General features: G+C 40.8%; 1 protein-coding gene across 1 annotated transcript in view; it reads left to right on the top strand.

The window, feature by feature from the left end:
* LOC115223522 (4-aminobutyrate aminotransferase, mitochondrial-like) overlaps window positions 1-20,540 on the top strand; it is a 33,458-nt gene that overhangs the window by 9,844 nt on the left and 3,074 nt on the right. Inside the window, exons 3-13 of the mRNA XM_029794153.2 lie at window positions 3,886-4,013; window positions 4,842-4,959; window positions 6,322-6,371; window positions 8,183-8,263; window positions 9,501-9,593; window positions 11,095-11,224; window positions 12,219-12,367; window positions 13,236-13,373; window positions 15,727-15,894; window positions 17,949-18,095; window positions 19,444-19,555. Coding sequence (XP_029650013.1) covers window positions 3,886-4,013; window positions 4,842-4,959; window positions 6,322-6,371; window positions 8,183-8,263; window positions 9,501-9,593; window positions 11,095-11,224; window positions 12,219-12,367; window positions 13,236-13,373; window positions 15,727-15,894; window positions 17,949-18,095; window positions 19,444-19,555 — 1,314 coding nt within the window. The remainder of the gene's footprint in view (window positions 1-3,885; window positions 4,014-4,841; window positions 4,960-6,321; window positions 6,372-8,182; window positions 8,264-9,500; window positions 9,594-11,094; window positions 11,225-12,218; window positions 12,368-13,235; window positions 13,374-15,726; window positions 15,895-17,948; window positions 18,096-19,443; window positions 19,556-20,540) is intronic.

Raw genomic sequence — 20,540 nt, 5'->3', positions numbered from 1 at the left:
TACCATGGTGATGGAACCAAATATTCACATAGAATATGGGAATTTCGTTGTTGTTGTTGAATTTTGTTTCCTTTGGAGGGGTCAAGTGGGTCATAATGAAGGTGGGGTAATAGGGGGGGGGACAGAGGAACTAAAAGTAAACCCCTCTAAACCTACCAAGCATACATACTTATATAAAGAATACATGTATATGTATATGTGTATGTGTATGTACATATGTAGATGTGTGTGTATTGTGTGTGCATGCATGTGTGTGTCTGAGCGCCTATATATATATATATATATATATATATTAGAATGAGTATATATATATATATATATATATATATATATATAATATATATATATATGTGTGTGTGTGTGTGTGTGTGTGCATATGAGTATATGTCTGTATGTATGTGTGTGTGCATATGAGTATATGTCTGTATGTATGTGTGTGTATATGAGTATATGTCTGTATGTATGTGTGTGTATATGAGTATATGTCTGTATGTATGCGTGTGTATTTGTGTATGTGTGGGCATTTGAATATACCTGTGTGTGTTCAATCATGTGTGTGTGTGTGCATGTACAGAGATATGGCAATCCTGAAGTACCTCAAATAACTTGTTATCAGTGATCAGTTTATTCAGTGTGGATGCCTGAACAACACACACACACACACACACACACACACATTGACACATTTATACATATTATTCAGGTACAAGGCCTGAAATTTTCTGGCAGGAAAGGGGAGTACTCAATTACATCAGCCCCATTGATCACCTGGTATTTATCTTATCAATTCCCCACCCCCATCACCACTGAAAGAGCGAAAAGGCAAAGCTGATCTTAGGACAATTTGAACTTAGAACCTAATGAGTTAGAAGAAATGCCACTTAGCATTTTGTCTGATGTGCTAAGGATTCTGCCAGCACATCGCTTTACACATACATATATACACAAATGATGGCTGCCCCCCTCGTTATCGAGTATGGCCATTGCACGAAGCTTAACTGTTATTGGTGCTGTGATCGAATGTGACTTTTTAGCCCAGCTAAAGATCTACACTGTCTTGTACAGAATTGGCAGCTAAAACCTTTACCGGTAATAGCCGGCTGTAGTTGTAACTGGGCTTCATGTACCTTTGCATGTCATTTAAGTCCTCCTGCCAAATTACACTCTCTTCCATATGCCTGACAGATATGATTAGTATGGTGTGCAACACCACCACCAGTGGCCAGGTTATCACTCTCTGTCTCGCTTTATGACTACGAAGATTACTCTTGAGTTCAGCTTTACTGAGGCAGGGTCTTGCACAGACACTGCATGTCAGCATCGTAGGAAGACTCTTTCCATTTGGAAGTATAACAGCGATGCCCTTCTTGACATCCCTCCTTACTTTCTCATGCACAACTCGAGATTTCTCAAAAGTAGCTGTCCCCTCGTGCACAATCCTTCTCCACCTATATACACAAATACATACATACATGCAACAGTTAGGCATAAGAGGGTTTAAATGTGGTATGCAGGAGAGAAGAATGTGTTGGTTTGGACAAGTGATGTATATAGGTAAAGACAGCTGTATACAGAAGTGCCTATCACTGAAAGTGGATGGTACCTGTGGAAGAGCGAGACCCAGGAAAGCATGGAATAAAGTGGTGAGGACTGATCTTAGAATGTTAAGGCTCATGGAGGAAATGACAATGGACTGAGATGTTTGGTGATATGAGGTTCTAGAGAAGACTCGCCCTCATCAGCAAAACTGAGTGCTACAAGCGTTGTGTCCCACCCACATGTAACAATAAACTTGGATCTTTTCGGTTTGAACGGCAGTATTTTCTAGCAGTGTCATATGAAATTGTCACCCATAATTATGATCCTAGTATCGATCTATTGCATTTCAATCTGCTTTAGGGTTAGGGTTAAAGTTAAGGTTAGTTAGGGTTAGGGTTAGGGTTAGGGGTGCGGTGGGGGGGAGGGTATTTTTTTTTCTTTAGAAATGTAAATAAACCCAATCTGTTTCTTAAACGAGGGACATATTCATACGGCACAGAATGTTTTCACCTCAATAGACGTCATTGATTGGTTGAAATTGCAGAAATTGAACAAAAAAAAACCAATAAATATCTTACAAACTATAGAATTTTCTCAATAAAGCCAAGAGGAAAAGATGTTTTATAAACACATTCTACCGGTATACGAAGTTTAAAAGTGTTTAGTTACATGGAAATTATTTTAAAAAACTGCTGTTCAAACAGAAAAGGTCCATAAACTTTTCACGCACCCTACTCCAAGAAACCGAACTACACCTCCTCTTCTAAACTGTAACTTTCTCTTCCACACATTTCCTCTTTATCTCTCTCTATATATAAAACTGAAGATAAAAGTATACATATATAAATGAGTGTTCATGACTATGTATGTGTAATTTGTGTGGGTGTGTGGGTGTACACATTGAGTCCTTAACATGGCCATCCTGAAGGCCTGGCAACTAAGTTATTATTGTCATAGATCAGATTATTCAGTGCAGATGCCAGGACAACAAAAATAATGAACAAACACTCATACACAAATACACACACATATACATTTGCATATGTACATGATACACACATACATACATACATACATACATACATACATACATACATACATGCATACATACATACATACATATATACACACACACAACTATAAATGTCTGTATCAGTACACACACTCCCATACTAACACTCATACACAAACATACACACACATATATATATAAATAACAATAAATAATATATATATATATATATATATATATATGTATATATATTATATATATATATATATATATATATGTATATATATATATATATATATATATATATATTATATATTATTTATAGCATTATACTAATACATCTGTTTGTTTTGTACACCACCTGTCTTCGCCTTTTGTTTTTTTTTGTAAACTCTCCCTATATATATACACACGCACACACACACACACACACACACACACACACACCACACACACACACACATACGCACACACAGTCAGCGAGACATGCAGAAACATGACTCCCTGTGCGTGGTAACACTGAAGGAGTATCAAAGTGAGTCAATACTCACAAAATGATCCCGAAGAAGTAAACACACTAGATTACGTTTATGCCTCTCTCGGCAAAAAGCAAGATTTCTTATGGAAACTTTGGCAGAGTAAATTAAATACATATATATCATATATATCATCATCATCATCATCATTGTTTAACGTCCGCTTTCCATGCTAGCATGGGTTGGACGGTTCAACTGGGGTCTGGGATTCCAGGAGGCTGCACCAGGCTCCAGTCTGATCTGGAGAGGTGGCTATTGCCAGCCTCCCCTGGCACCTGTGCCGGTGGCATGCAAAAAGCACCATTCATACGAGGCCGATGCCAGCGCTGCCTTGACTGGCTTCCGTGCCAGTGGCATGTAAAAAGCACCAACCGATTGTGGCCGTTGCCAGACTCCCCTGGCACCTGTGCCAGTGGCACTTAAAAGCACCAACCGATCGTGGGCGTTTGCCAGCCTCATCTGGTCCCTGTGCCGGGGGCACGTAAAAAGCACCCACTACACTCACGGAGTGGTTGGTGTTAGGAAGGGCATCCAGCTGTAGAAACACTGCCAGATCAGACTGGAGCCTGGTGCAGCCTCCTGGCTTCCCAGACCCCGGTCGAACCGTCCAACTCATGCTAGCATGGAAAACGGACGTTAAATGGATGACAATGATGATGATGTAACTTCTGGCAAATGTGTTGCGTGTCTCTTTCTTTCATTAGGCCACTGATTGTCTTGCTCAAGGACACACTGCTCACAATACTTCTAAATACTGTTTATTACTCTGACCATTTTCTCAAAATTTTTTAATTTCAGGCAAAAGAGCACTTGCTGCCTCAACTACTGCAAAATTAAGCCCAAGAGAACCAGATTTTCCAACAGTACAAACAGCAATTCCTGGACCAAAATCTTTGGAATATAAATCTGAATTAAACACCATCCAGGTATGTATATATATGGTTGGTGTGTATAAATGATTAGTGTGAGTACAAATCTGTATATATGGTGGTGGTAGTGGTTGTGGTGTGTGGGTGTGTGTTTGTGTGTGCGTGTATGTGTGGTTGTGTGAGATTGGTGGTGTGTATGATTGATGTATATATATGTTTATATATGGCTGGTGTGCATATATATATATATATATATATATGTATATGTGTGTGTGTATGTGTGTTCCTGTATATGTGAATGCATATATATGTATATGGGAATATATATATATATATAATAACGAAGGGTAAAATTAATTAATTAAGAAGTAATCAATAATTTCACCAAGTAGAATTCGGCATGAAAAAAGGACCATTTCACGGTAAACTTAAGTAATACTTAATAATTAGGGTTCAGCAAAGATTTGCTTTACCACATACCGAAGTTTAGAAATAGCAGCCAAAACCTTAGCTATTTCTTCTACTTTAAAAAGTATTTTGGTTTCTCTGGGAGTCCCTTTTTAAAGTAGAAGAAATAGCTAAGGTTTTAGCTGCTATTTCTAAACTTCGGTATGTGGTACAGCAAATCTTTGCTGAACCCTAATTATTAAGTATATATATATATATATATATATAATATATATATATATATACACACACACGTATATGTGAATGTATATACGTGTATATGTGTATGTGTGTGGTTAAAAAAGAATGTATAACAGTACCACTACTACTACCACCACACCAAACTACCATACAACCACTTCCACCATCACCACCACCACCACTATCACCTCTACCACTTTTGCTAATCTCCTTTAATCTCTCTTCCCAAATCCACAGAATGCTGGAGCTGTTCAGTTCTTTGTAGACTTCCACAAGAGTCAAGGGAACTACATTGCTGACATCGATGGTAACGTCCTTCTCGATTTCTACACTATGATTGCCTCCATTCCTCTTGGTAAGTTGCCTGCCATTGTTTGCCTGTTTCTCTGTCCATCAATAAATCAGTCCATCTGTCTACCATATGTATATTCATCATCATCATCATCATCATCGTTTAACGTCTGCTTTCCATGCTAGCATGGGTTGGACGATTTGACCGAGGACTGGCGAACCAGATGGCTGCACCAGGCTCCAATCTGATCTGGCAGAGTTTCTACAGCTGGATGCCCTTCCTAACGCCAACCACTCCGAGAGTGTAGTGGGTGCTTTTAAAGCGCCACTGGCACAAGGGCCAGTCTGGCGGTACTGGCAATGGCTATGCACAAAAATGGTGTTTTTTACGTGCCACCTGCACAGGAGCCAGTCCAGCAGCACTGGCAGTGGGTCTCCATGTCTTCTGATACCTAACCAAAAGTGCACCAAGCCAATCACATTGCAGGAAAATCTGACATTGTTTGAAGCAGATCCAGCTAGTTTCCATGGATATTTCTCAACCCACAGATAGTCCATGCAGTGAAAGCACCCCACCTCACCTTCTCCAAAGAGAGCTAAGGTCGTTTTATCTGCAGGGAAGGTGATGGCTTCAGTTTTTTTTAGGATACAAAAGACATTGTGTTTATTAATTATCTTCAAAAGGGCCACACCATCAATGGTAGGTGCTATACCTATTTCTGTGCTACCCACAAGGGGCTAAACACAGAGGGATGAACAAAGAAAGACAAATGGATTAAGTCGATTATATCGACCCCAGTGCATAACTGGTACTTAATTTATCGACCCTGAAAGGATGAAAGGCAAAGTCGACCTCGGCGGAATTTGAACTCAGAATGTAACAGCAGACAAAATACGGCTGCACATTTCGCCTGGCGTGCTAACGTTTCTGCCAGCTCACCGCTGAGGCAGTTACAAAAGCCTATCAAGGCCAAAATCCAGGAAAAACTGTCAAAAGGGATCTTGTTTCATCAGGACCTTGCTCCAGCACACAAGTCCTTGGTTTCAGTCAGTAGCTGCTGTGCATGACTGTGGTTTTGCATTGATTGATCACTCTCCGGCCCCCACTGAGAGGGGGAACCTTCATCATGCCATTGGTACCCAACATGAGAAAACACTTGGTGATGATGATGATGATGATGTCGTATCTGCTGTTGATGACTTTTTTAATCAACAGGATGAAAGCTTTTTCACCCATGGGGTCCAAGCACTGCAACACTAATGGAAGAAGCATGTGGACCACGAGGGGTGGGGGTCTATGTTGAAAAATAAACCTCATTTGGTCACATCCATAAGAGTATCTTGGTCAACCTATGATCTTTTCATCCAACTCTTGTAATTTTTCTCTCCCTAAATATTGTTGACGTTTATTTAAATTCCCTTTCAGGTTACAATCACCCACGACTTGAAATGGCCTTAAATGAACCCAGAAACAGGGTGAGAATCTAAAATCGTCTTTTTTAATCTGATATCTGTTGTGTTCATAATCATCATCATGATCACCACTATGACCATCATCACCAACAACAACAAAACCATTACCGTTCAACATCATCATCACCATCGTCATCACCTACACCATCATTATCATCATCATCATCATCATCATTGTGATCATCGTCAACACCACCACCAACAACATCATAATCCATCATCATCATCATCATCATCATCATCATCATCCTCATCATAATCCATCATCATCATCATCATCATAATCCATCATCATCATCATCATCATCATCATCATCATCCTCATCATAATCCATCATCATCATCATCATCATCATCTCATCATCATCATCATCATCATCATAATCCACCACCACCACCACCATCATCATCATCATCATCATCATCATCATCAGCAGCAGCAGCAGCAGCAGCGGCATTGATATGTTTTACATCTTGTTTTCTGTGCTGGCATGGGTTGATGTGTTGAACGGTACTTTTTGAGGCAACGTTTTACAGCCTGTTGCCCTTTCAGTCACCTTCTTACAACCCATGGAGACACGATGTACCAAGTCTAAACCTAAACATATTAAATGATGCATGTGTTCTATAAGGAATCTGAAGGCAGTGATATAGAACCATTAGCACACCAACTAGGGTACCAGAAGTGGCTCGTGTATAGGCACTGTGTAACTGCAGCACCCCCTATTTCCACTTGATATTATCGATACCATTCAATATAATGAGTGCCTTTTTCTTTAATTCTTTCTTTATACTTGTACATTATATAATCCTTAAGCTTAATGTCAGTAGCCTTCCTCTAGTTTATGAAAAAAATACAAAAATCCTTGTATAGAACTGTGCGCTTCACAGTACCAGCACATCTGAGAAAGGAAGCTTCATGCTAGGAAGAGAGAGCACTGTCATTCATGCAGTGCCAACCCCAGTGTGCTGGTGAAAGGTAGTGTTTTCTTTTTGACTCTGCATGTGTGTTGGGCTTAAGAACGTCTTTATATTCTTGAATGCATGTTCTTGCATTGACACCATTTAAACAAAAACAGTAACACTTGTTTATATCTCCTGTCAACAATACATTGCATTAGCTCAGCACTTTCATTAATTTCAACTTGTGAGGACCAATCACTAAATATACCTTAAGATTTTAACATTTGAACCAGTCATATCTGACTCAAATATTCTACTTGTTTTATATTCAAACCAGCCAGATCCAGCCTCTCACACATACCCTACAAATATCATTCTAAATATAAGCAAACACATCATTGAAATTTCAAAGCTACGAGATAATACATGATTAATTCAAAACAGTGCAAATATGATAAATAAGTATTACATCTAACAGAGTAATCCAAATATTAAAGGATTTTAACTACCTTGAAAATACCTACAATTAAGGGTTTGCATCAGGAAGGATATCCCATCCTGGAATACTGCTTCTATAAGTCTTGTACAATACTGCCTGATTGGAAACAAGAACAGATGTAAAACCAATGATGGCAACAACTATGATGACGATGGTGGTGGTGGTCATGATGATGTTGGTGGTGGTGGTCATGATGATGTTGGTGGTGGTGGTCATGATGATGTTGGTGGTGGTGGTCATGATGATGTTGGTGGTGGTCATGATGATGATGATGATCATGATGATGACAATGATTTATAATCATGACGATGATGTTTTCTGTCAACTGACTTAAATATGAACTTGTACCCCTCCCCACTCGCTTTCTTAGTGTTTCTTTCTCACTCTCATTATCTCTATTTCCCTTTTCAAGATCCATTTCATCAACCGGCCGGCCCTGGGCAGTTTCCCTCCAAAGGACTGGATCCACCGACTTCGAGCTGCTTTACTTCAGGCGAGTACAACTTCTTTCAATTACATATCATCGTACCATGAAATGGAATTTGGTTGAGACTGAGTGGGGGAGGGGTTAGGGCACCGAAGTAGTAGTAGCAGCAGCAGTGGTAGTGGCATTAGTAGGTGTAGTGATGATTCTGAGTTTTAAACCCTGCTAGATGTAAGAACAATGATGACAAAAATGATGATGATGGCTGTATGGTAAGAAGCTTGCTTCCCAACCATATGGTTTGGAGTTCAGTCCCACTGAGCAACACCTTGGGCAAGTGTCTTCTGATTAAAGCCTTATTTGGTAGACAAAAACTGAAAGAAACCTGTCATACATATATATATATCTATCACTGTGATCACCGTAACTGACCAGGCTATCAGATGTTGCTACACATCGCTGGTCACAATGCGCTTCACGTTGTTTTAGCCTTCAAATGACGCCACCCTGCTGGCTAAGCGAGCAGGCCAACAGAAGAAAGAGTGAGAGAAAGTTGTGGCGAAAAAGTACAGCAGGGATCGCCACCATCCCCTGCTGGAGCCTCGTGGAGCTTTAGATGTTTTCACTCAATAAACACTCACAACGCCCGGTCTGGGAATTAAAACTGCGATCCTACTACCATGAGTCTGCTGCCCTAACCACTGGGCCATTGCGCCTCCACACACACATATATATATATATACACTCTGTCTACTGTAATTCTTATAGCTGCTCACTCCAAAACAAGGATAACTCAGTAGCATGTAGTCCGATGTTTCACTAGTTGTTTAATGTCCTTATATTGTCATGAGCAAACAAAGGCTCTATCTTGGCCTTCCTACCTTTGATCCAGTGCAACGACCAGCCAGGGAGAGAGGGGGAGGGAGAGAGAGGAAGAGGGAGAGAGAGGAGGAGGGAGAGAGAGGAGGAGGGAGAGGGAAGGCGAGGGGAAGGGAGATAGAGGAGGAGGGAGAGGGAAGGCGAGGGGAAGGGAGAGAGAGGAGGAGGGAGAGGGAAGGCGAGGGGAAGGGAGAGAGAGGAGGAGGGAGAGGGAAGGCGAGGGGAAGGGAGAGGGGACAGAGAGAGAGGGAGGGTGGGGGAGAGAGAGTCATTCCTTTGGTTACAAGGTAGTTAACCCATCCTGTTGAATTAATTATTGCCAACCAATGAACACAAACAAACCTTCAACAATGTCCTTGGGTTCTGGTTTCAACTCAGACTCACTTGATGTTAACACAGTTTCACTGTCTTTGTTTTTAATTTGCAGGTTGCTCCACCAGGTTTGAATGCTGTCCAAACCATGGCCTGTGGTTCCTGCTCCTTGGAAAACAGCCAAAAGTTAATGTTCATGGCACATCAGGTAAGTGACATAATGCGCCACCGTGACATTTATAGTTTAACTTTTTCCTGTTACAATTCTGTTGTCTGTGGATTATGTACTCCATTGTTTTGTACTCTGTACTGTCTCTCTGATCACTGTCTCTCCATCCAATGTCACAAAATTCTGTCACACTAAATTTAGCGTCAAAGTTACACTGTACTGTCACAAAGTCCTGTCACTCTGCATCCAATGTCACTAAGTAACACATCATCATCGTTTAACTCCGTTTTCCATGCTAGTATGGGTTGGACGGTTTGACTGGGGTCTGGGAAGCCAGGAGGCTGCACCAGGCTCCAGTCTTGATATGGTAGTGTTTCTACAGCTGGATGCCCTTCCTAATGCCAACCACTCTGTGAGTGTAGTGGGTGCTTCTTACGTGCCACTGGCACAGGTGCCAGGGGAGGCTGGCAACAGCCACGATCGGTTGGTGCTTTTTATGTGCCACCGGCACGGAAGCCAGTCAAGGTGGCGCTGGCATCAGCCACATACGGATGGTGCTTTCTATATGCCACTGGCACAGGTGCCAGGGGAGGCTGGCAACGGCCACAATCAGTTGGTGCTTTTTACGTGCCACCGACACGGAAGTCAGTCAAGGCGGCACTGGCATTGGCCACATATGGATGGTGCATTTTACGTGCCACTGGCTCAGGTATCACAACTACAATTTCCATACAAAATCCCATCTCACTAAATCCTGTATCACAAAGTCCTGTCACCTTGTATTTTGTATCATTTTTGTGTCTACTGTCACAAAATTCTGTTGGCACTGACAGGATTCTTCCACTTCATGTGAGTCCTAGTCAGCCTCTCTCATACATGTTGGATCCTGTACATGTTGTATACTGTCTCATCCTGTTACATGCTGTTACTACAACCACTACCACCACCACCACCACTACTGCTACTCTTACATCATTACCTAATTCTTTACTACCCACAAGGGGCTAAACACAGAGGGGACAAACAAGGACAGACATAGGTATTAAGTCGATTACATCGACCCCAGTGCGTAACTGGTACTTAATTTATCGACCCCGAAAGGATGAAAGGCAAAGTCGACCTCGGCGGAATTTGAACTCAGAACGTAACAGCAGACGAAATACCTATTTCTTTACTACCCACAAGGGGCTAAACACAGAGAGGACAAACAAGGACAGACAAACAGATAAAGTCGATTACATCGACCCCAGTGGGTAACTGGTACTTAATTTTATCGACCCCGAAAGGATGAAAGGCAAAGTCAACCTTGGTGGAATTTGAACTCAGAACGTAACGGAAGACGAAATACGGCTACGCATTTCGCCCGGCGTGCTAACGTTTCTGCCAGCTCACCGCCTTACATCATTACCATCATTACCCCTACACTTGTTAATCCCACTGTCACCACCTACTCCATCACCATCACCACCATCATCATAATCTTTACCACCACTGTTGCTGCTATTACTACTACTACTACATATGCTGTTACTATTTACAGAAAAAAGTCCGAGATGGAAAACCACCAACAAGAGAAGAATTACAGTCGTGCATTAAGGGCCAGCATCCTGGTTCACCAAACAATTTGACATTGTTGTCTTTTAGTGGATCATTACATGGAAGAACAATGGGTGAGTTTGTTGTTTCATATTGGCGCCTGTACACTTGCTTGGGAATGAAATTTGCTTAGGGGGCGCAAACCCAGGTCCAAAAATATTTACAAACAAGGTCTTTTTTTTTGTGTTTTGTTCTTTGAGAAGGAACCTAACTTCAAGCTACTTTTTACACATCACTTTTTATTTACCCTTTTCTAAACCCGAGGAAAATATGTAGGGCTGCAAATTTTGGTTCTGCACTCCACAAAAATTCTAGGGGGTGCGCTTGCACCACCTGCACCCCCTATTCCCGGGCCCATGCACCTGTACTACTACCAACACCACCACCACCACTACCAAAACTACTACAACCACCACCATCACCATTACTACAATATCCACTACAACCATATTTTGAAGAGGTCTTAGGCCAGCAGTGTTTGAGGTCTCAAGATACACCATAAAGCTAAACCCCTTATTACCCAAGGTAACCCCATAAACTGACTTCCCCCTTTATAATATTAACTGGGATCTTTTCCTTTTGAATGGCAGTTTTCCACACAATTTCTAGTTAACTAAACACTTTTAAACTTCGTATACTAGTAGAATGTGTTTATAAAACATCATTTTTTCTTGGCTTTATTGAGAAAATTCTATAGTTTCTAAGATATTTCCACTTTAAAATCGAGCATTTCGGCAATTTTAACCAATCGCTGACCTCCATTTAGGTAAACAACATTCCGTGCCGTATGAATATGTCCCTCCTTTAAGAAACAGATTGGGTTTATTTACATTTGCGAAGAAAAAAAGATACCCTTTCCCCACCCCTAAGCCCTAACCCTAACCCCGCCCCTAACCCTAACCCTAACCCTAAAACAGATTGAAATGCAATAGATCAATACCACCACCACCACCACCACCACCACCACCACTACCAAAACTACTACAACCACCACTATCAAAATTACTACAACATCCACTACAACCATTACCACCACCACTATCATACTAATTTTTTATATTTTTCCAGGAGCCCTTAATATGACCCACGCCAAGTGGATTCATAAACTGGATTTCCCTCAACTGGATTGGCCCATGGCATCATTTCCCCGACTGAGATATCCGCTGGAAGAATTCACGAGAGAGAACAGGGAAGAAGAACAGAGATGTTTGGAAGAGGTAATGTCTCTATATCTGTCAATTATTGTCACATTGTAGGGTAAAATTCTCTTTTTATTTTCAGTAAGAACCTTCTCTACACAAATGGTTTACTTGAAAATACCTAACCCTTCTTTTCTTGCCATATTTCTGTTGTTGAAGTACACTATCTTTTCGTTTCAATTAATTGCAAGAATAAGGAAGAATTTAGTGAAATTTAGTGAAATAGTAGTAGTAGTAGTAAGCAGCTGTTTGGGGCATAAATTAAAGAGAAATAGGCGCAGGAGTGGCTGTGTGGTAAGTAGCTTGTTTACCAACCACATGATTCCGGGTTCAGTCCCACTGCGTGGCACCTTGGGCAAGTGTCTTCTACTATAGCCTCGGGCCGACCAAAACCTTGTAAGTGGATTTGGTAGATGGAAACTGAAAGAAGCCCGTTGTATATATATATATATATATATATATATATGCATGTGTGTGTTTGTGTGTCTGTGTTTGTCCCCCTAGCATTGCTTGACAACCGATGCTGGTGTATTTGTGTCCCCATTACTTAGCGGTTCGGCAAAAGAGGCCGATAGAATAAGTGCTGGGCTTACAAAATAATAAGTCCCGGGGTTGAGTTGCTCGATTAAAGGCGGTGCTCCAGCATGGCCGCAGTCAAATGACTGAAACAAGTAAAAGAGAGTAAAGAGAGATATTTGGGTGGAAGGTTTTTAATCTAAAGTAGATACTTACAGCACACAGACACCAATATACTAATATACCCACAAATGCACGTATACACTCACAAACACACATACATACACATCTCAGTACACACACACACACACATATATATATATATACCTGAAGTGAATACAAACTAATCAATCGTGTTTCTTCAATTCAGGCTGAAGATCTCATCTTTAACTACAACAAAGCTGGAAAGACAGTGGTAGGGGTCGCTGTAGAAGCAATCCAAGGAGAAGGAGGGGACAATCATGCCTCACCGTTTTTCTTCCAGGGACTTCAGGATATTACGAAGAAGGTAAAATTTCTACACACTTGGTACTGTTGCTGTATAAACAACATATTCTTACACCATATTCTTTCCTCTCTCTCTCTCCATTTTCTTACAGCATAACATTTTAACATTGTTGTTATAGGCACAAGTGTAGTTGTGTGGCAGTGGAGGCGCAATGGCCCAGTGGTTAGGGCAGCGGACTCGCAGTCGTAGGATCGCGGTTTCGATTTCCAGACCGGGCGTTGTGAGTGTTTATTGAGCGAAAACACCTACTCTTTCACCACAACTTTCTCTCACTCTTACTTCCTGTTTCTGTTGTACCTGTATTTCAAAGGGCCGGCCTTGTCACTCTCTGTGTCACGCTGAATATCCCTGAGAACTACGTTAAGGGTACACGTGTCTGTGGAGTGCTCAGCCACTTACACGTTAATTTCACGAGCAGGCTGTTCCGTTGATTGGATCAACCGGAACCCTCGTCGCCGTAACCGACGGAGTGCTTCCCACAGTTGTGTGGCTAATTAGCTTGCTTCTTGCGGTGAGCTGGCAGAAACGTTAGCTCAACGGTCGAAATGCTTAGCGATATTTTGTCAGAGTTCGAATTTTGCCGAGGTCGACTTTACTTTTCATCCTTTCGGGGTCGATAAATTAAGTACCAGTCACGCACTGAGGTCGATGTAATCGACTTAGTCCCTTTGTCTGTCCTTATTTGTCCCCTCTATGTTTAGCCCCTTGTGGGCAATAAAGAAATATAATTAGCTTGCTTCTTAACCATGTGATCTCACTATTCTTCATCTTTCGGCTTTAGACCTTTTAAGGCCTAGTCACTGATCACAGAGATACTCAGCCATGTTCCAGTTCCAGCGACATAGAGTTGAAGTACGACGATGGTGATGACAGCGGCGGAGATGGAGATCGTCCTGCGTAGCGGGTGTACAATAAAATCTTCATAGCTGGAACAGTAGCATGGCTGGCAGGCTGGTCATCTGTCGCTGGAACTGGAACATGGCTGAGTAGCTCTGTGGTCAGTGATTAGACCTTAAAAGGTCTAAAACCAAAAGACAAAGAATAGTGAAAGCAAGCACTTTATAAAGCCTGTGGTAGGCTCAAATGAAGCAGGCTTTATCCGAAGGCCGTGATTGGTTGGCTTTACACTCTGGCGCGAAATAAGTAGGGAGACAAACTGCGCCAGATGCCAACCAATCAGAGCAGTGAACACAACAGGGTCAACTAGCCAAAGATGGTTGTAATCTCAAACGAGATCATTCTTATTGTGTCTCTCAAATGGTGAGGATATCAATATCGCTACAGGTTTAAAATGCGTGACAGCTGCTTCAGTAGAATTTTATTTAATTTTACCTGACAATGGTGGATTGTATATTATTATGTAATATTTTACATTAAATAAAATTCCACCAAAACACCTGTTACAAATTTTACATGCCATTTATGTTTGCTTTTTTTTATAACTATGCCAGACCATATGTTTGGTACTTGATACTTGCATATTCTGCCAACACTTGAAGTCTACAATGTTGTGTAATTACACTGTGAGCTCTCTGGGATTGTACCTAGCCATTTCTGGCATCCTCTATGTTGATGTGCTTTGATGAATCCTCATAACTAAATCATATATATATAAATATATATATATATATACTGAAATCATTTATATAAATCATATATATAAATATATATAAATCATAAATCCTATACAGCAGGAGTGGCTGTGTAGTAAGTAGCTTGCTTACCAACCACATGGTTCCTGGTTCATTCTCACTGCATGGCACCTTGGGCAAGTGTCTTTTACTATAGCCTCAGGCCAACCAAATCCTTGTGAGTGGATTTGGCAGACGGAAACTGAAAGAAGCCCGTCGTATATATATATATATATATGTATGTATATATGTGTGTGTGTGTTTGTGTGTCTGTGTTTGTCCCCCCAACATCGCTTGACTACCGATGCTGGTGTGTTTACGTCCCCGTAACTTAGCGGTTCGGTAAAAGAGACTGATAGAATAAGTACTAGGCTTACAAAGAATAAGTCCTGGGGTCGATTTGCTTGACTAAAGGCGGTGCTCCAGCATGGCTGCAGTCAAATGACTGAAACAAGTAAAAGAGTAAGAGTAAAGAGTATATATGTATATATACTGAAAGAAGTCCATCACATGTGTGTATGTGTGTGTGTCTCATTCATTTCCAATATTCTGAAATATTACTTTACTTGGAAATAGGTAAGGGTTAGCAACAGGAAGAGCTTCTAATCACTGAAAATCTGCCTCAATAAACTCTGTCCAATCCATGAAAGTATGGAAAACTGGACATGAAATGATAACAAAAATGATGACACTGTCTACTTTCATGTTTCACTCTCTTGCAGTACAATATCCAATTTTTGATGGATGAAGTTCAAACTGGGTGTGGCCAGACAGGTAAATTCTGGGCCCATGAGCACTTCAATCTGCGTGAGGCCCCAGACATCGTGACCTTCAGCAAGAAAATGTTGACTGGAGGGTTTTTCTACAAGGAACATCTGAGGCCATCAGAGGTGAGTTACTTTCATTGTTTCTAGTAGGTTCAAGAAGGACATTGTAAATGTGGCACTGCGGTAAGATGTTTGCTTCCCAACCACATGATTATGAGTTCAGTCCCGCTGAGTGGCGCCTTGGGAAAGTGTCTTCTACTATAGCCCCAGGCTGACCTAAGTCTTGTGAGTGGATCTAATCAACAAAAACTGAAAAAAGCCCATTGTATATATACACTGCGTTCCACATTATTAGGCAAATCAACCTTCTCTCAATAGATAGATGTAGATAGATAGATAGATAGGTGCAGGAGTAGCTGTGTGGTAAGTAGCTTGCTTACCAACCACATGGTTCCGGGTTCAGTCCCACTGCGTGGCACCTTGGGAAAGTGTCTTCTGCTATAGCTTCGGGCTGACCAAAGTTTTGTGAGTGGATCTAATAGACAAAAACTGAAAAAATCCCATTGTATATATACACTGTGTTCCACATTATTAGGCAAATCAACCTTCTCTCAATAGATAAATGTCCATTCATTCAAAACCAGTTGTTTTCCCTCTGACTGTTGGCAGCACCTATCTGTTCACATTTTGTTAAAATAAATCGGATCTGCGCAGACACCAACAAATGACAGTCATTTTTGTGACATTTTCACCACCACAAATTATTAGACAAGTTTTAAAAAAACGATAGTTGTGTCAGAACAAACATTTATTTAATTCAACAGTGAAGGTTTAACAAAAATTTGTTCATAAAGGATTTAATGGTAAACATAATAATAAGAGTCAAAATCATTGAAAAGGTTGCAAGACGCAATGAAAATTTTTAGGATAATAAAAATAAGAAACGTAAAGTATACTAGCCATCTCAATATGGCTAACCACTAGGGGTGGGTGTTACTGTAGCTTTTTAGCCCCAGGAGATCATCGTCTCCAGCTGGCTTTAGACACAATTTCTGTGCCCTTATGATATTTGCAAAGGGAGGTCATCCCCTCTCGAAAACCTAAGTGGTACGCATGAACTGCAGTTTCGAGATTATTGTCTCTTGTCAACACACACTAATCACTGGTTTACGATGAGGAGAGACCTGTTTGCGAATATCTATTTAATGTTTACCAGTAAGTGTGTTATATTATAAGGTACAAAAAGAAAATGACTCTCCCCAGACACAACAGAATAATAATACATTTGAATGAAAATAATCCTGGGATTATGATGTCATACAGCTCCTAATGTTTGATGGATGATCCTCCACATGCAATAACCTGCCTTACATGCTGATCCATTGAATTTGCCAAGGTTATGGTATCCTTTTGTATTGTGCTTTGAGCAGCATCTACAATAGCATCCCAGAGGGCAACTTTACTTGAAAACTGCCATCCATCTTGGTAAACACACCTCTTCAGGACACTCCACAGGTACTCGGTCAGGAACTTCAAATTCCGCTGAGGTCGACTTTGCTTTTCATCCTTTCGGGGTCGATAAATTAAGTACCAGTTACGCACTGGTGTCGATGTAATCGACTTAATACCTATGTCTGTCCTTGTTTGTCCGCTCTGTGTTTAGCCCCTTGTGGGTAATAAAGAAATAGGTACTTGATCAGGTTTAAGTTAGGGGAACAAGATGGCCACTCCATTAAACGGCCTCCAGAGAAGCCTATTTGCCGCAGGTATTCCTTAGAATTCTTCACTGCATGAGACAAGGCATTATTTTGCATGAAGACCAGCTTTCTCTTGAATGAATGTTTTTTGCTTTTTGAATCACAGTTGGAAATTGTCCTTTAAGAAGGTAACATGTTTTCAATGTCATCTTAAGGCCATCGGAACTTTCCATGGCCTGACCATCATACCACCTATGATGATAGGTATAAATGAGAATTTATAGTCAGGGTGCAAGAGCAGTAAGTTCCATAGTAATCCAATATAAATGTTCTCTTTTTACTGGACTTTTGATGGTACATTGACATCCGATGGGCAGCTGACCTCTACAACAGAGCAGATGCACACAAACACAAACACATTATACTAGCAGTATGATGATTGCAATAGAAGCATATCATTTTTATATTTCATCTCAACAGCCTGGAAGGATCTACAACACTTGGCTTGGTGACCCTGCCAAAGTTATCCTGCTGGAGGAGGTGGTGAAGGTGATGAAAGAAGAGAATCTGTTGTCCGTGGTCAATGACACTGGGAAGTATCTGGTGGATGGTCTGAAAATTATTGAGGTTAGTACTGTTATCTTTATATATATAAACGGCAAATTTGTCTGTGTGTGTGTCCTTTATAAAAATCCACAATTTTTCAGTTAGAGGGTTCGCACTTTCTATGGTCATTCAAAACTGTCAAAGGGTGGTCATGCACATCTTTACATTTCCCCAGTCACCCCGCAAAACCATTAAAAAATCAATAGAAGTGACTTTTGGTGAATTTTCTATCCAAAACCCAATCAAAATGCCTGAAACTTGATACGCCAATTGAATGCCAGCTAGCTGTATGTGATTGGTCAGAGATTTGGACAGTACTTGTGCGTATGTGTGCACGCACGCAGCTGTATATGAATGCACTAGCACTATGACCCGGCGTTGCTGTGCCATAGTGCTAGTGTGTGTTAATTCACTACACACACACACGCACACAAAACTTATGGAGAGATTCTAAGAAGACTTTGCAAGTGGAAATAGATAGCTTGTATATGCATATGCACACACACACACACACACATGATGGTTGCAAACTCGTATTTGAGTATTGCCAACGCCTGGTCAAAAGTCCCACACATGCGAAGACTATAACCAGTCATTCTCGTAATAGGTCTTACCTTTTTTTTCAAGAGATGCCAGTGCATGAGGAAAGGATTTGTACAAATCCAATCCCACTCTCTGAATATGGACAACATAAACTCGAAAAGAAGAACTCATCTACGTCACTGAATATTGTCAGTATCGGAGGTTTTCTCTCAGAGTCTCCCTCTCCTAGAAAGATGATGTTTTGTTGTTTGTTCCTTCTTGAGCCACGCCTGGATCATAAGGGCCAGTTTTCCGGTTTCCCCTGGCATATAGGTGCCCCACCTGGATGGGACGCCGGTCCGTCGCAGGTGAGCTGCAAGATGCAGGAGGAAAGAGTGAGAGAAAGTTGTGGCGAAATTGTCAGCAGAAGTTCACCATTAACTTCTGCCGGAGCCGCTCATAAACACACACATCGCACGGTCTGAGATTCGAACCCACGATCCCTCGACCTCGAGTCCGCTGCTTTTATTGGCGTTTTTATTGGCTAAACTGGCAAAATGACCATTCCTAAATACAACAACATCTGTTTCAACACACTATTTCAAATCAAGAATCTTGCAAAACAAATATATAAACATAAGAATATATATGTTTGACTCCTTTACTCACTAAGGAAGAAGAATATGAAGAATATGAATACTTAAGACATTCTCCACTGCTTAGATCATCTTTCAAGACATAAAGAGCTGAATATATATGTGTATGTGTGTTTTTCTATAATGTATAAATATTACAGACTTAATGTTACCATTATATAAAACGTGGTATACACTTTTCAATTCTACAGAAAGACTACCCAGGGGTTCTTCAAAATGCCCGAGGTATCGGTACATACTGTGCTATTGACTTCCCAACTATAGAGGCCAGAGATAAAGCAATCGTTGACATCAGGAATAAAGGTTGGTATTACTCTTTCTGTTATTGCTTTTCTTTTAACTTGATTCAGTTATTTTCACTGCGGTCATGCTGGAGCACTAGTTCGAAGGGTCTTAGTCAAACAAATACACATCTCCAGTACTTACTGGTTTATACTGGTACTTATTTTTGCAGAAAGCGCTACGTAATAGGATGTAAACAAACCAGTAGCGGTTATGAATTGGCGGTGCTGGAAAACAAGCACAAAGACACACACACACACACACACACATACATACATACATATGCATATATAAAACATGGATTTAATGTATATAAAATGTATATATAAAATGTGCAAGGCGGCGAGCTGGCAGAAACGTTAGCACGCCGGGCGAAATGCGTAGCCGTATTTCGTCTGCCGTTACGTTCTGAGTTCAAATTCCGCCGAGGTCAACTTTGCCTTTCATCCTTTCGGGGTCGATAAATTAAGTACCAGTTACGCACTGGGGTCGATGTAATTGACTTAATCCGTTTGTCTGTCCTTGTTTGTCTCCTCTGTGTTTAGGCCGTTGTGGGTAGTAAAGAAATAGATATAAAACATGGATTACACTCCATCAGTGCAAATAACGAGAAAATATAGTGAAGGGAGAGAACTCAGAATCTGTTTTCTGAATAAAGCTTCAAAATCTGGTTGAGGGGAGATAAGCGTTTGTGATGCGAGATATATAACGACTTTTTAGGCAGAGTTGAGCCGACGTTGCCTAGACAACGGTTTTTTTTTTCACGGCATTGCGTTGATAGTAAAAAATAGGAGAGAGAGAGCTGTATATGGATCGGACCGTTTACAACATAACTTTGAACAATCGAATACTGGACATTAAATTCTTTGGATATTAACTTATTTGCAAATTAACTTATATGCTAAAATATCAAATATATCCTTTAAATACATTTTGGGGATCTTTTCGGTTTGAACGGCAGTTTTTATGTAGCAGTGTCATATGAAATTGTCACCCATAATTATGA

This window comes from Octopus sinensis, linkage group LG23, assembly GCF_006345805.1.
Source record: "Octopus sinensis linkage group LG23, ASM634580v1, whole genome shotgun sequence".
NCBI classification, from domain to species: Eukaryota; Metazoa; Mollusca; class Cephalopoda; order Octopoda; family Octopodidae; genus Octopus; species Octopus sinensis.
This window is presented reverse-complemented; position numbering and strand designations above follow the sequence as displayed.